Source organism: Ixodes scapularis, unplaced genomic scaffold (genome assembly GCF_016920785.2).
Source record: "Ixodes scapularis isolate PalLabHiFi unplaced genomic scaffold, ASM1692078v2 PGA_scaffold0__279_contigs__length_252992795, whole genome shotgun sequence".
NCBI lineage: Eukaryota > Metazoa > Arthropoda > Arachnida > Ixodida > Ixodidae > Ixodes > Ixodes scapularis.
Window position 1 is genome coordinate 10,908,143 of NW_024609835.1, and position 13,365 is coordinate 10,921,507.

The following is a 13,365-nucleotide window of genomic DNA, read 5'->3' on the forward strand; positions in this document are numbered from 1 at the left end:
ATCACGCGCCAAGCTCGGCGCGCACGGCCTGGCTTCCATAAAAATCCTTGCTATCTCATTGAGTGGACGCGTCAATGTCATTTGCTGCCGGCCGCTCATCTTCGTAACAATATATATATATATATATTCTTTATCTCTCACTCTCCATATACGTATATATGCAATTTTTTAGGCGGAAAAAGATCCTTTTTTTTAGAGGGGCTTGAGCGCAAAAATACGTTTTTATACATACTTTTAGCAAGTTCTTTCACGGACCCAAAGCAGAGGTTCACTAATGGCATACCGACCGCACTCGATATTTCCCGCCGAGTTTCTTTTGATGAATGCACGCTCGTCGTGGCTTTTGTAGACGACATCATTTCTGTGTCGTGCTTCGAGTGCTCTTCCTATTTCCGTATAGACGTAGAAGTGTACTCGACATCATATCAGCAGAGATGGTAGTTTTTTCAAACGGAAACGGACTAGAGTCAAAGATTCAGTACTGAAGATGTGAGAACCGTCTTTAATTGCTGGTGATCTAGATGCGAAAGAGAGAGAGGATATTTAAAGTTGTCACAAACAAAAACAAAACGAGAAGCGAAATAACTCTGAGCCCTACCTAAAACAAAAAGCCTCCCCCCCCTTCGCCCCCCCCTCCCCCCCCCCTTCCCCGCCCCCCCCTCCCCCCCCCCCCCCTTCCCCGCCCCCCCTCCCGGAAGCCCTGCGGCGACTGTCGTCGAACTTCAGCCTGTCTTGGGGTGGGATCCACTAACGATGACGTGATGCACAGGCCTTGTCTTCTAGGTGGCATTGTCTAAACTCGGATGTTCGTCACCACGAGTGCATTCTTGAGGTGCGTTGGCGGCATCTCTTCACAACAGGAACAATGCTGTCGGGCTGCGACGCCGGCTTACTGACGAATGCCGCTTCATCGCGTAAATTTCGTCGAGCTCCTGCCACCTAATGTGGCGGGTTGGGGACTTCTACTGACAATGGCGTAATAGGGCAGGCCTTATCTTCTGCACCCTAAAACGTTAATCGTTGTATACATCCCCGCGGTGCCCGAGTGTCGCCGTTCATTTGTATTTTTCTTTCTAGTCGGTTAGAACGAGCTATCGGTAGCATGCCGTGAAGCTAATATCGAAAAAGAATTCGGCAGAGACACTCAAGAGTGCTTACGTGTAGGAATGCGAAAGCATCCCTACGCGCAGCGCATTCCTACAAGCAGCGCGCCACGTCTTATTTTTCACATGGCGCTCCGGCGGTGACATCACGCACTCCCACTGCGCAGGCGCGGCGAGCTCCGCCGGCTCCACGGCTACCGTGGCGATGCATCTGCGTTGCTGTGCTTCTCTTCGTGTTTTATTTCTGAGGCGCGTTCGTTTTGACCTTGAGCGCCCCGCCGGCTTCCGTTGCGAAGCATCTGCACTGCTGTGCTTTTGGCCGATGGAAGTTTAGCTGCCGTTTCGCTGCTACAGATTTTCACAGACAACGCCGGCTTCGCTCCATGTAGCAGTTAATGCTTTCGCATTAAAAGTGGTGGTCAACTTTTTTACCAATGAGTCCACATGCCCATCTGAATGTGATACCGCTTGCTTTTCTCACTCGCTAAACTAATCAAAGCGGAACACGAGTGATTGGAGCTGCATGTAATATAGTAGGTCAGACTCGCAGCTTTTCAGTTCATAATCGTTACGTTGATGAAGGTAAATAGCCACTAGAGACATATGACGTCCTATATTAGCTTCCAATAAAAACATCAGTTAGTCTGGTGCCCTGACGTGTCACAAAGCCATAACACTACCAATAATTGAAAGTGGAAACCGTGAATAAAACGTTCCTTCATTCGTCAGCGCAGAGATCGCCGAGTATGGCATTCTTGAAGATATTCAGGTTTCCAAATATTCCCTCCGAAAAATCGATGTTAAACTATCGCATTTCTGGACTTCGTGCTACGCCACTGTTGTAAGCCGAGCGGTATTTAATGTCAAAGATAATTTACCATTGCTAGATAATGCCGATGACCATAGATTACGCACATACATTAGAGCGCAGGTCAAACGTTTTAATGTGCTCCAAGTATGCCGCTACTTTTATTATTTTTTTACCAACTTGATCCTTGTGTCTCTGTACGTATATTTATATATATAGCACACGTTTTCTTATACCACACGCAATCGATGATTCATGTGTTTGCAATCTTAGGCACCGAGGAAAGGGAACTCAGAAAAGCGATTAGACGATCCTGCGGTGCTTATACCAACATTCAATATATGTATATATATATATATATATATATATATATTTTGTACGGAAATTGGTGGGGCAATTGTGTTGCATACGAGAAACTTTCTAGCATTACGTGACATCAGGTCACGTGACGCCAGTTTTCCCGCTAAATTTAGCGCGAAAACCGAATCGGTGTGTAGTTCACGTAACGTTTATTTTCCCGCTAACTTTAGAGCGGAAACTAAATTGACGAATAAGTCACGTGATATCAGGTCATGCGACGTCAATTTCCCAGCTAAATTTAACGGGGAGAACGAATTGGTGTGTAGGTCACGAGTCGTTATTTTTATCGCTACATTTAGCGGGGACATTAACGTCACGTGACCCGATGTCACGTGACCTATTCACGAATTCAACTTCCCCGCAAACTTTAACGGATAAACTGAATTGGTGCGTAGGTCTGCGACGTCCCGTAATGGAACTCTGCACGCGCTGCATTGTGGACGTGAGAGGCCACGGCTGCACGAAATGGGGCTCCGCGAAATCCACAGCAACTAGCCAGAGAACGTTTCACGCTAAAAGTTTGTGCATGGAGTATTTACTTATGAAGCCGCACTCACACTGCTCATAGTTCGAGCCCCACCCCTGCCCGTTTCGATCTGGATGAGCATCGTACCGGCGTGCGGTCGTGTATCACTACTGCGTGATGCACGTTAAAGACCCCAGGCTAGCGGCTGTACCGCACTGGCTAAATTGCTCATCTACAGCTGGGAGACTCGTCGCCCCTGTGAGGCAGACCAAGTTCTAGGCTGTATAAACACACACAACCCAATTTTTTTTCACACTGCTCATACATCCCAGAAAAGAGACTTTGTTCGCTGCTGGCGCGATAACATCTGCGGACACGCCTGGAGAATTCTCGAAGCACGTTTTCAATATACGTGTTATAAACATGTCTGCAGATAGTTTTTGTATGACCAATGTGACCTCATACAAGGACTGCTTCAGACACTGTCTGCACACTTTTTGTTTTTGGTATGGTGTGTTAGAAGTGTGACGGCGGCTATAGGTTCTTCGGCGCAGACTGTTTCGTCACAGCGTTTGCTGAATTTGGCTGTTTTTTCGCAGGTTCCGTGCGGAAACGACCAGTACGGCTATGGGCGCAGAAAGCGGGCGATACCGCCGCAGCTGCCCAACGATCCCAACAAAGTGTTCGAGGTGGAGCTGACCACCTTCCTCAAAGTGGAGTACAGGGACGAGCTTTTCACGCTTAAGAAAGGTGAGTTCCTGGCAAGCAACTCTCCGACGTCATGCATAGGCCCATGGGGCCAAAGTAATATAGGTGTCATTTATCGGATTAAACAAAAGCCCGCTCTGCAGAACCCAGGAAACCTAGGTCGTACCCAGGACCCATTTTTTATCCGGATGAGCTTATTGGCTCGCGTCCGCGTGTCACTGATTGCCGATGCACGTTAAATAACAAAGGCTAACGGTCGTACTGACCTTTCGTAGAATTCCCATCTGACAATAATATGATCAAAGCTAAGCATCGTCCTATACTTACCCCACAAGATCAAGACGTGTTTACCATTTGGCGCCCCGAAGCCCTTAGCCTACTCTTTAGGATATAGTGTACTACGTCATGGCATAACAGATTTCGGCCAATGCCCTAGATCAGGCGTGCAGAGCTGAAAAATGTAGTGGGCCAAAAGATGTTTATTGGAAACTGCGCGGGTTTTCAACATCTGGCAGACAGGTCTACAATAGCAATCATCATCGCACTGGTTGCCGTTTTGAGCACATCTCTCAGTGCCATGTCCGCGGGCTGCATGCTGTGCACCCCTGCTCTAGATTATCACATCAGTAAATAGTATTTTAAAAAAAGTATCGTACATGAGGTTAATACCAAACCTACATCCTCTAGTGTAAATCTTTCTCAGACCTTCTCTGTGCCCAACTTTGAATCATTGTTTTAAAAACAGTCGTACGAACTTAATATTGGACAAACAATTTTAAAACACTTCGATCGAATTCACGATAACTGCGAACGTTTTCACGGTTCCTTGCATTTCTTACACCTGTTATGGCAATAACTAGCGGTGTTTTTATGTCCTTTAGATATTCCATTCCTTGCCTTCTGACTTTGACCTAACATCCAAAAAGAAACTTTAAAAAAGCGCTTCGCCATCTCTCATTTCCCGACGACGTCCTATAATCCTTCGAAATTTTATTTAACAATTCTTTGCGTTTCTTTAGCTACACTATGAACATGACACGTCTCAAGACCATCTTCAACGGTGACAATTGACTGTTTTGCGTGAGTAGGTCTGTGTGCAGGTGTCAGCATACCTGTGTTTTCCCTGTGCTTATTTTTTTTGTGTCACGAGTCGCACTGCAATTGACTCAAAGGTTCTTCAGTACTTGGATTAGTTATTTTCGTCAGTTTACTTCTGTATTAGGTTCATTCACACCAGCCCTGGATGGCTTTGACGGATCTGAGTCGTTACGTAGATATGCTAGTCTGTTGAAATAAATTGTTATTATTAGTGTTATTATTAATAAGATTATTGTAGAAGACATCGCTCTTAAAGGGACGCCTTTGTGGATTTCCCTCCGACACCCAGCAGCTCATTACTGGAGCAAACATCTTCCTACCCTTGGCACTCTTGGAGGGCGTTAGGTGCAAACAGTTTTATGTCTCGCAGATTCCCTAGGCCCTCCCCATATGTGGCAATATTTGGTACCATATATGATTTGCCCCTAGCCATATATGACCCCATTGAAATGGCTATGACGGCCATATAGGGCGACTTATGCATTTATGTATGATTATACATAAAATATATCCGAGCCATGTATGAGCTTTCTGGTTGAGCAGTCCCACTGCTCATGCATGGTACAAAAGAATCGGTGTTCGATGCAAAGAAAATGACAAAGGACACTCCCTAGGTACGTTAAAGTTTTTCCGGACATGTCCGCGGACAGTTTCTATATGCCCATTGTCACATGGCTTTCATACAGGCAAGATACCTGCCTCACAGTGTCCGCAGACGCTTCAGCAGCGGCACAACGGCTTAAAAAACGCTCTAATGAAAAGAAAAACAATTTTGGTTCTTTCCGGGATTAAATGGGGCACGTATTTTGTTCTTAATTTTCCTCGTAAAAGTTTTTTGTTATACTTTTGCGCGCGATTTTTATTGCGTTAGGCTCAATTTAGGTGGAGTTCACTGCCCCCTTTTGGTCCCGCCCCTCGAAATGCTGGCCACACCCATTAATACTGGATTGGCACGGCTGCTCGGCTAAAGATGTTTGCGAGCTTAATTGATCCCGTAAGGGAAGACGTCGCAATATGGCGCTCCGCTCCAAACAAACCGTTGCTAGGGCCGTTGTAACGGACACCGTGAGGTTACAAATCGTCCGGTAAAAAATTGAAATGATCTTTTGTAAACATCGTGTCTTCTGAATATCTAATCACGAAGACTTTTTTATCGTCTCAGTACCATAAAGTGATGACAAAAGCACGTACTAAAGTCTCACAACCTGTTTCGCCTCGCTAGCAGACGACACAATGGCCTCGCTGGTTCAGTGGTTCTTTCTGAGCGAGTACACGACAGTGATGAAGATAACGATGGGCGAAACTTCCATTCTCGGGGTCACCTTTCTGCGGGCTTTCGGAAGCGTAGAGGGCCCGTGCACAGCATTGGTCGACTCTGGAGGTGCGCGAGCGGGTGAACGCCTTTCCGTGGAGCTCGCGGGAAGGCCCCCGTCTAAATTTGTCTCCGACGATCGCCAGACGCCATCATGAAACGGCGTTCGGTAAATAACGACCGAAATAACTAACAAAAATCAACAAAATAAATATGCAGATCTTGTATTCTGCATTCTGACGCACTCGGAGAAACAGAAATCGTGGCTTTTCCACTAATCAGTTTAGCAATTGAGAAAAGCGATGGTTGTCGTGTTTTTTTTTTTTTTTTTTTTTTGCCTGGCAAGGTGGGCGAGCGTCATTACGAATAATTAAAACGCGACCTAAAAATATTAGCTTTTGCAAGTCAGTTGTGCTGCTTAAAATATGAGAACTAGGTGCCTTCCGAAGCGAAATAGCAAAAAATTACCTTACCAAACCGGACGCGAGGCGACCACCCGATTTCTTTCAGCCAAACGGCTCGTAAATTCATATCTGTGTAGGTTACCTCTCAGTACTGAAACCAGGGTCACCATCAGAAGAGCTGCACGATTCTCAGAATAAGGAGTTTTAGTAGACCGTGTTTCCCCTTCCGCTAACCCTCCGCTACGAAGAAACCGCCACTGCGCCTGCGCGTCGATGGCCTTGGCTGTAGAGTTCCGGCTGGCGGAGGGGTTTAGCGCAGGGGGAAACACGGTCGACTAAAACTCGCTAGTATTTGAGCCGCTTTTACGGCAACCCACACATTTCAGCATCAAAACGCGCAAAGGAACAGATCAAGCCAGATCGAGCACACCACGTAGGACGCTAGGCTTATCCGAGCCCCGCTACGACAACAAGCGCACGCTCAGCGCCTCCGAAGGTGTGTGCTTGCGACAGTTTGCTGCAAACTACATAGGATGTCTTCCTCTATACACCTCGGTGCACGCCAAACCACTCCAACTTGTAGGAACAGGCGACCTCAACGAGCACGCCGTAACAATAAGGAATCGACATTTGTTGCGAGGTCTACCAAAAACCTCGAATCTAAAAGATCTGAACCTAGGACAAAGAAGTTGGGGATTAGTTCTAGACACGGTGCACCTGTAAATGTCATCGATGCCTATTCCTAATGGCACAAACATTGTCTTACTTCATGCGCCGGTTAGTCTTTACTGTTTTGTGGCATACATCACTATTTAAAATCTAATCGATTTCACTTTTGTTCCGGAATAAGCGGTTGAGTAGAGCTGCGCAAAATCTAGAAATTTTTTGCCCGTTTAAACGCATATAGCACCGAAATTTGGATTTTGCAAAATAAGGCCGCAGAAGTGTTTACCGGGGTTCTACGAATTCTAAAACATCACTCATTCAGCAATATCTCAGACGGAGGGCCGTATTTTTGGAAAGAAGGGCGCGATCAAGCAATGACTCCGACGTCCCGGTTCTCCTGGAACAGTTGAGAATGAGGGGAAGCGGCCTTGCGTCTCTCCTCCTCGCTTCGATTCACCAGCTGGACCGCTCGACGGGACGAAGCGAGGGGGAGAGGGGATGAGAATCGTGACGTAGTTATGCGAAACTATCAATAAATTGACTATCGATACTCGATAGTCGACTATCGATAGATTTTTTACTATCGATAGTCAGATTTCTGGCGACTATCGATACTATCGATAGTGCTGTCGATAGTTTCGCACCACTATCGTGACGTCACATGTCTTGTCGGCCTTGTCGGCTGTGTTCAGTCGCGCATTTCTTTTCGAAAAATACGGCCATTCGCTAGAGGTATCGCTGTATGAGTGGTGTTTTGTGGTTTTGCAGGGTCCCCGCCTATCGCTCCAGCCTTATTTTGCGAGCTCCAAATTTCGGTTCAGTTTCCCTTGAACTAAGGGGAACTACTTCGCGAATGGCTGTAAAGATGTCATCGCGCAGTTAAACCGAAGTGGTATGCTTCTGCAAAGTCACAAGTGGTAGAATTCTTAACCGGTGATGTGTCGTTTCCTTTTCCAGGCTCCATATCCGGAGAGTTCGACACTCGGCACGCGAACCAGCTTCCGCTGAAGCAAGCGGCTACCATCGACGGCGACCCGTCCTTCCTGCTCGAGACCAGTGCGGCGCCGAACCTCCAGGCCCAGTTGTCCAGCGCGCTCCTTGTGGTTGCTATGGTAGCGCGAAGGGTCCTCTGAACGCGCTCAGTCCGTGGTCCACGGTGCCGCTCAAGGACTGCCATCTGGTTGAGCGAGTTGAGAGACTCTCACCAAAAACGCCACCCTGGCAAGCCGGAAAAAAGATAGGAAAAAGAAAAAAAGAAGCATCGTCTTTTTGGCATTTAGCCCTCATGACCAGGAGAGAGAAATTCGCTTCTGCGAGTGACTTCGTGCTGGACCGTTTACGCACAATGTTGACGACTCATGTTGACCGATTTTGGATTTTATGTTTTTGATTTGCGTTAGAGTGCAGTTGGCTACTCACTGTCGGTTATCTCCGAGTCTACGCCGCACCGCGACGAACTCGGAGAAACAAATTGTTGCTTTCCAATTAATCAGTTTAGCAACTGAGAAGCGAACGTTATCCAGTGTCCAAACGTGGCGGAAGCCACTTCGCACTGAGAGTGATTGACTTTCGAAAATTGATACCGTTCGCCTTTTTCATTGGCTAAGCAAACTAAAGAAAACCAATACTTTGCGTTCCCCGAGTGCTTTTTGAGGCAGCCTACGTGAAAGCATTTCCAAGAGAGAATACAATTCCTCTTGAGGAGACCAAACAAACCAAAACCGCCAGCGTTTTTTTTGTTTGTTTTTTTGTATTGTAGAAGGGTTTATCGCACATTAGATTAACGCATCCTTCTATTCTCCCACCTGAAGGAATCATTATCAAAAAGTCTGCATCAACCTCGGGATTGGGATAGTCCGGGAAAAGCCGGGGCTATTCGAATGCGATACAAGTTCTTAGTGTTACAACTAAAGAAAAAAAGAAATAATTTCCGTTGGCGTTGATGTTGGAAGTTATGTTTATTGCAACCTGCATTTTGGGCCTAGGGAATATTTAATTCTATCTCATAGTTAAAATTTTGCTGGCGATAGCTACAAATACCTTCCTTCGGCGCGTCATGGTACTTTACATTTTCCGTGCAGGGTTCACCCATGGGTCATCAAGATTATTGAATAATTCACTCCGTATATTGTCAATATTTGGGCGTCACGAAAAAAAAGAAGCTTGACCTTGCAAAAAAAAGGTGACGACACAAAATACTATCAGCATAATGATCGGGTGGCTTGATAAGATCACTTTTAATTGTCGCCTGAACACGGAAAGGTATATAACGTGCTCACGTGGAACATGATAGCCGCTGTTTAGACTCAATTGTGTTTGTCGCATGGTCACTCTTAGCCGGTGACGAGTTTTCTCGCGGGTTAAACAGGTGGTGATCGAGTTTTCATGGTTTATATGGAAGTACATCTTTATTTGGTGTAATGGGGCTATGCTGTGTGCTTAGTGTTATTGCAGTATTTCTTGCTGGTAAGCTGGTAATTTATTTACCTTAATTGGCTAACCATCGGAAAATGAGCAATTGAAAAAAAAAAAACGCGTTGATTAAATAAAACGACTGCTAAGCATAGACGAGCAAGAACGGCTGAGGAGTGTCGCGTGTATGTAATTATGGAACCAAGTTTACAGGTTTTGGCCCGGTTCATAATTCCAAGAACGCTCCACCTCAAAACCATACGTACTAAATACATTACCTGTTTTGGTTTCCACAAGCGGGACAGAAATATTAATATTTTACGGTTGTTTACGAGATGGTTGGAGGGTTTGTTTGTGGCGTTTCTATATTTAGCACAACAAGACAGAGAATTAACGTGCTAAGGTTATTTGAAAACCCTCATGGATTACGCAGGTCAATAATCAAAGTATCACGCTAGTACTGATAGAATAGGGGAGTGCTGTGACTGGCCCCACATTCTTGGAGGTTGTAGAGCTACGCTTCTCGAAAACTGGTGGGCTTTGCTGTTGTTGATTTGTTTGTCGATTCCGTTATGCCATCGTTGTGACCTCGCGTTTCCGGAGATGGTCAATTTTATTCACTACGCACGTTTAAAAACGAGGCTTTTGATCGACAATAATCTGTCGCATTGTCGTTCAGCATTCAAAATATCGAATATCCCGCATGTAAGCCCCCTGCGCTGTGAACCGCTGCGCGCTGGCTCCCAAATTTCTGCGATATCATGGAGTGAATGCGCGTTCGCTAGTGGACCCCCACCGAGAACGGCGCTTGTCTCGCCTTTGCACGGTGCGCGTCCACGCCAAGCGTATAAGCGAACCGGAGCTCCCCGCAAGCCTTCCCCTGTTTTAGGACACCCCCCTTAAGTAGCAACTGGCTCGGTTGACACAACCGAGAGGATCATGCAAAGACGAACGCGTGTCCATCTTCGGTACAACATTTCCCTGAGGAACGTTTTTTTTTTTTATTTCTTAGCGTAGTTTTTGAGCACAGACTACTTCCAACACGCGATTTCGTTGGTAACAAACTGCTTTTATAGTCATATCGCCGTCTTCGTTCGGTAGCAGTGCGCACGATTGCTGTCGAACGAGAACTTGCGATACTCCAGATCGTTTCGTGGCCCACCCGCCGCGAGCTGACGATGGCAGCTACGTATTTTTAACAGAGTAACGTCCTAATATGTGGTCTGTGTCTCGTGATTACTTTCTTCCAGAGTTTGTTTTGTCTGTATCCGCGTGGCTCATTAGGGAGTTTTAATAGATCGTTTCGGCATTCTACTAACGATATCCGATACCGCACCGATTTCATCGATCCTGAGCGGGGAGACGTGGGCGAGCGATACTTCTCGGCAGCACCGTGTCTTGATGTCGGAACTATCGGGAGACTGCTGTGGATTGTGGAAGCTTTGCCGACTCCAGCTGACGCTTGACTGTAGCTTGCATTTCCATATATTTTCTAAAAGGACAATCTTGCAGAAGCATTTGATCACGTATCTTGTTTTCGTCGTGTCTCCAGTGAGATCATTTACATTAGACATTGGAAACATTTTAGATTCTTCCTAGACGTATGCGTATTTGACACATGTTTTTCTGGTTGGGTGAAAATTAGAATAACAGAGACTTCCAACCACTCCCTAAATGTGAAAGGACCCAGCGTTTCGAAACCGACGAAGTTAGAAAATATTGGTGCCGCTACTGAACGTTCATACTCCTTACTAGAACCACTAAATAATGTACGCTATAAAGTATTGATACTTCATCTCCAGATTTTCTGTTGGGCGCCGCCGTTTTGTTTTCTAGTGCACACTGGGTGTTTTAAGCGATCATTGCGAGTAAATGGCTGCTACTTCTTGTGCTTCACATGCGGTGTCGCGTAGGTCAGGCGACACCATCCTGCTGTGTTGCAGACTGTTTTACATTTCTCGAGGACAGAAAAGCGTTTCTTTCAATTGGAGCAATTCCAGATCAATCTTCAGATAACCGGAAACAATGGTTTTAATCAACAAGGCGGCTGTTACTCTGGAACGTGGCTTATTCGGTGGTTCTAGCCACGGCCCTAGAAAAGAGAAGGGAAGCCCTCAACTCTCAAAAAGAAACCGAGTTGGTTTCGAAACGTTTGCCCCTCTCATATCCAGGGATTGGTTGAAAGTGTATCTTATCACACGATAGATTGCTCTTTATTGTTTCGGGAACAGTCGTTATGTCTCCACCAGGGTTTGCTGCCCGGCGTATCAGCGAAATATATAGATATATTGTTTCGTTTTGATATTGGGTATTTTTATCAGGGTGCAAACGTCATCTACTAAACTTCCCTATTTTGTGGGTCCCAACGTTGATTTCGTTCTCGTCTTAAGCACTTTTTTTTTATTTTCCGAGTCATCCACATGGTGCGTATGTGTGTACAAATACAGGCAAAGACATTGTACAGTTTTTGTATAACGCTCAAACGTGGTGCCGCCGAAGCTGTTTTTACGGCGTACCTCTTGCACCACGATAATTTCGTAAACCTGTCATGGTACCGAGGTTCCGTTTCCAGAGCGCGTGTTTCTTGATTCCTAAAGAAAGGTCAAAGTTTCTGAATCCTTCGCGCTTTCGAAGTTTAAAGAAAAACGTTTTTTTTTTAAGGAACGCGTTTTGCGGACGAATGATGCAACCATTGTCTCAAAGACGCCACGACTGCCCGTATGCACTGTCTTCAGCATACCTCGGGCGCGTACTGAGTAAGAGGCATTTTAAGGTCCTGGTTGGATCGATACTCCACGAAACAGTTTCGTAAAGCTCGAGTTTCATTTTATGGTTTTTGAATGGCGAAATTCTTTCACCAAGTTCTATAATATTTATTAGAACGCTCGACAGCTATATTATTCTAGCTGAGCGCAACTGCTCTCAAAGTTCTTCTTTGGAATGCGAGTTTTGCAAGTGACATGTGGTCCAATCGGCCCGTAATTGAAATCAGCGAAGTTCGAACTTAAAAACGTCTCGACAAGTAGAGTGCTGTTGACTTCGGCACACGCGGAATAGCACGGAGGAGACAGTTCCCACGTGCGCGTGCAACTGAGCATTCCTCTCGTTGAAACGGCCTCACATCTTCCATTGCTCTATTTGCTCCAAGCAAGCCTGTAGCGCGATTCACAGCTTGTGTGGTTTCATTGAATGGGACCTGTGCGTGCTGATGATGAGGTGCTGCTTGCATTGCTGTTCGAGGTGTTTTGAACTGTGCTTCGCTGGCAGTCATAATCTGCCGAAAAGAGACACAAGCAGTTATAATTCATGGAAAGGAAATCGCGTTTAGACAAGCGATCCTAAAAAAAAAAAAAGAAAAAAGAAATGTGCCATGAACACAACACATCTTCATCGTCATAATCTGACACGGTCATCTGAAACCGCCATTCCATATGCGGTGCTCAATGCACGGGCTGGCCTTTTGATGTGGGCGTGCTGCCAGCGTATCTTGATTAGCCGTGTCTCACTGTGCGATCTCTCAATCCAGTTCGGGCGCTTCGTTACCCTACTCGCTTTACATGTAAGCTGACAGGGCAGCGAGGCTACAAGCTCGAGCCAGCGCGGGCTTCTTGCCTTAGAACATGCCTTGCTAGAGCAAACACACGTGCCGCGAAAGCACCTTCCATAGCCGCGATCTATTGCCTTTGAACGTGGCCCACATGTGTCCGAAAACTGCTTCGCGTCGCGCTGCCAAGAGGCGTTTCCATACTAACCGTCACTGACACTGTGATATGGCGGCACTGTGTTCGGCTACATCATAGCATCATGGCGGTTGCCATGGTAACGCCGCTAGGTACAGGTAAGTGCCGCGATTTTTGCTTACATGTTTCACGCTTTAGTACGGGCTGCCCTGTAAGCTTTGCGATGGTTGCGTTCGCACCAGCAGAAACGGCAGTGACGACGATATCATATTAGAATCACATGATGCCCGTCGAATACTTTTATAGCCTAGACATGGCAAGTTTCCTCGAGACGTTTCGTGACGAGGA

At 46.2% G+C, this 13,365-nt stretch overlaps 1 protein-coding gene across 1 annotated transcript in view; it reads left to right on the plus strand.

Moving 5' to 3' along the window:
- Window positions 1-12,674, plus strand: part of LOC8043944 — a 77,393-nt gene extending 64,719 nt beyond the window's left edge. Inside the window, exons 8-9 of the mRNA XM_042290953.1 lie at window positions 3,337-3,487; window positions 7,883-12,674. Coding sequence (XP_042146887.1) covers window positions 3,337-3,487; window positions 7,883-8,058 — 327 coding nt within the window. The 3' untranslated portion in view covers window positions 8,059-12,674. The remainder of the gene's footprint in view (window positions 1-3,336; window positions 3,488-7,882) is intronic.
- The last annotated feature ends 691 nt before the right edge of the window (window positions 12,675-13,365 follow it).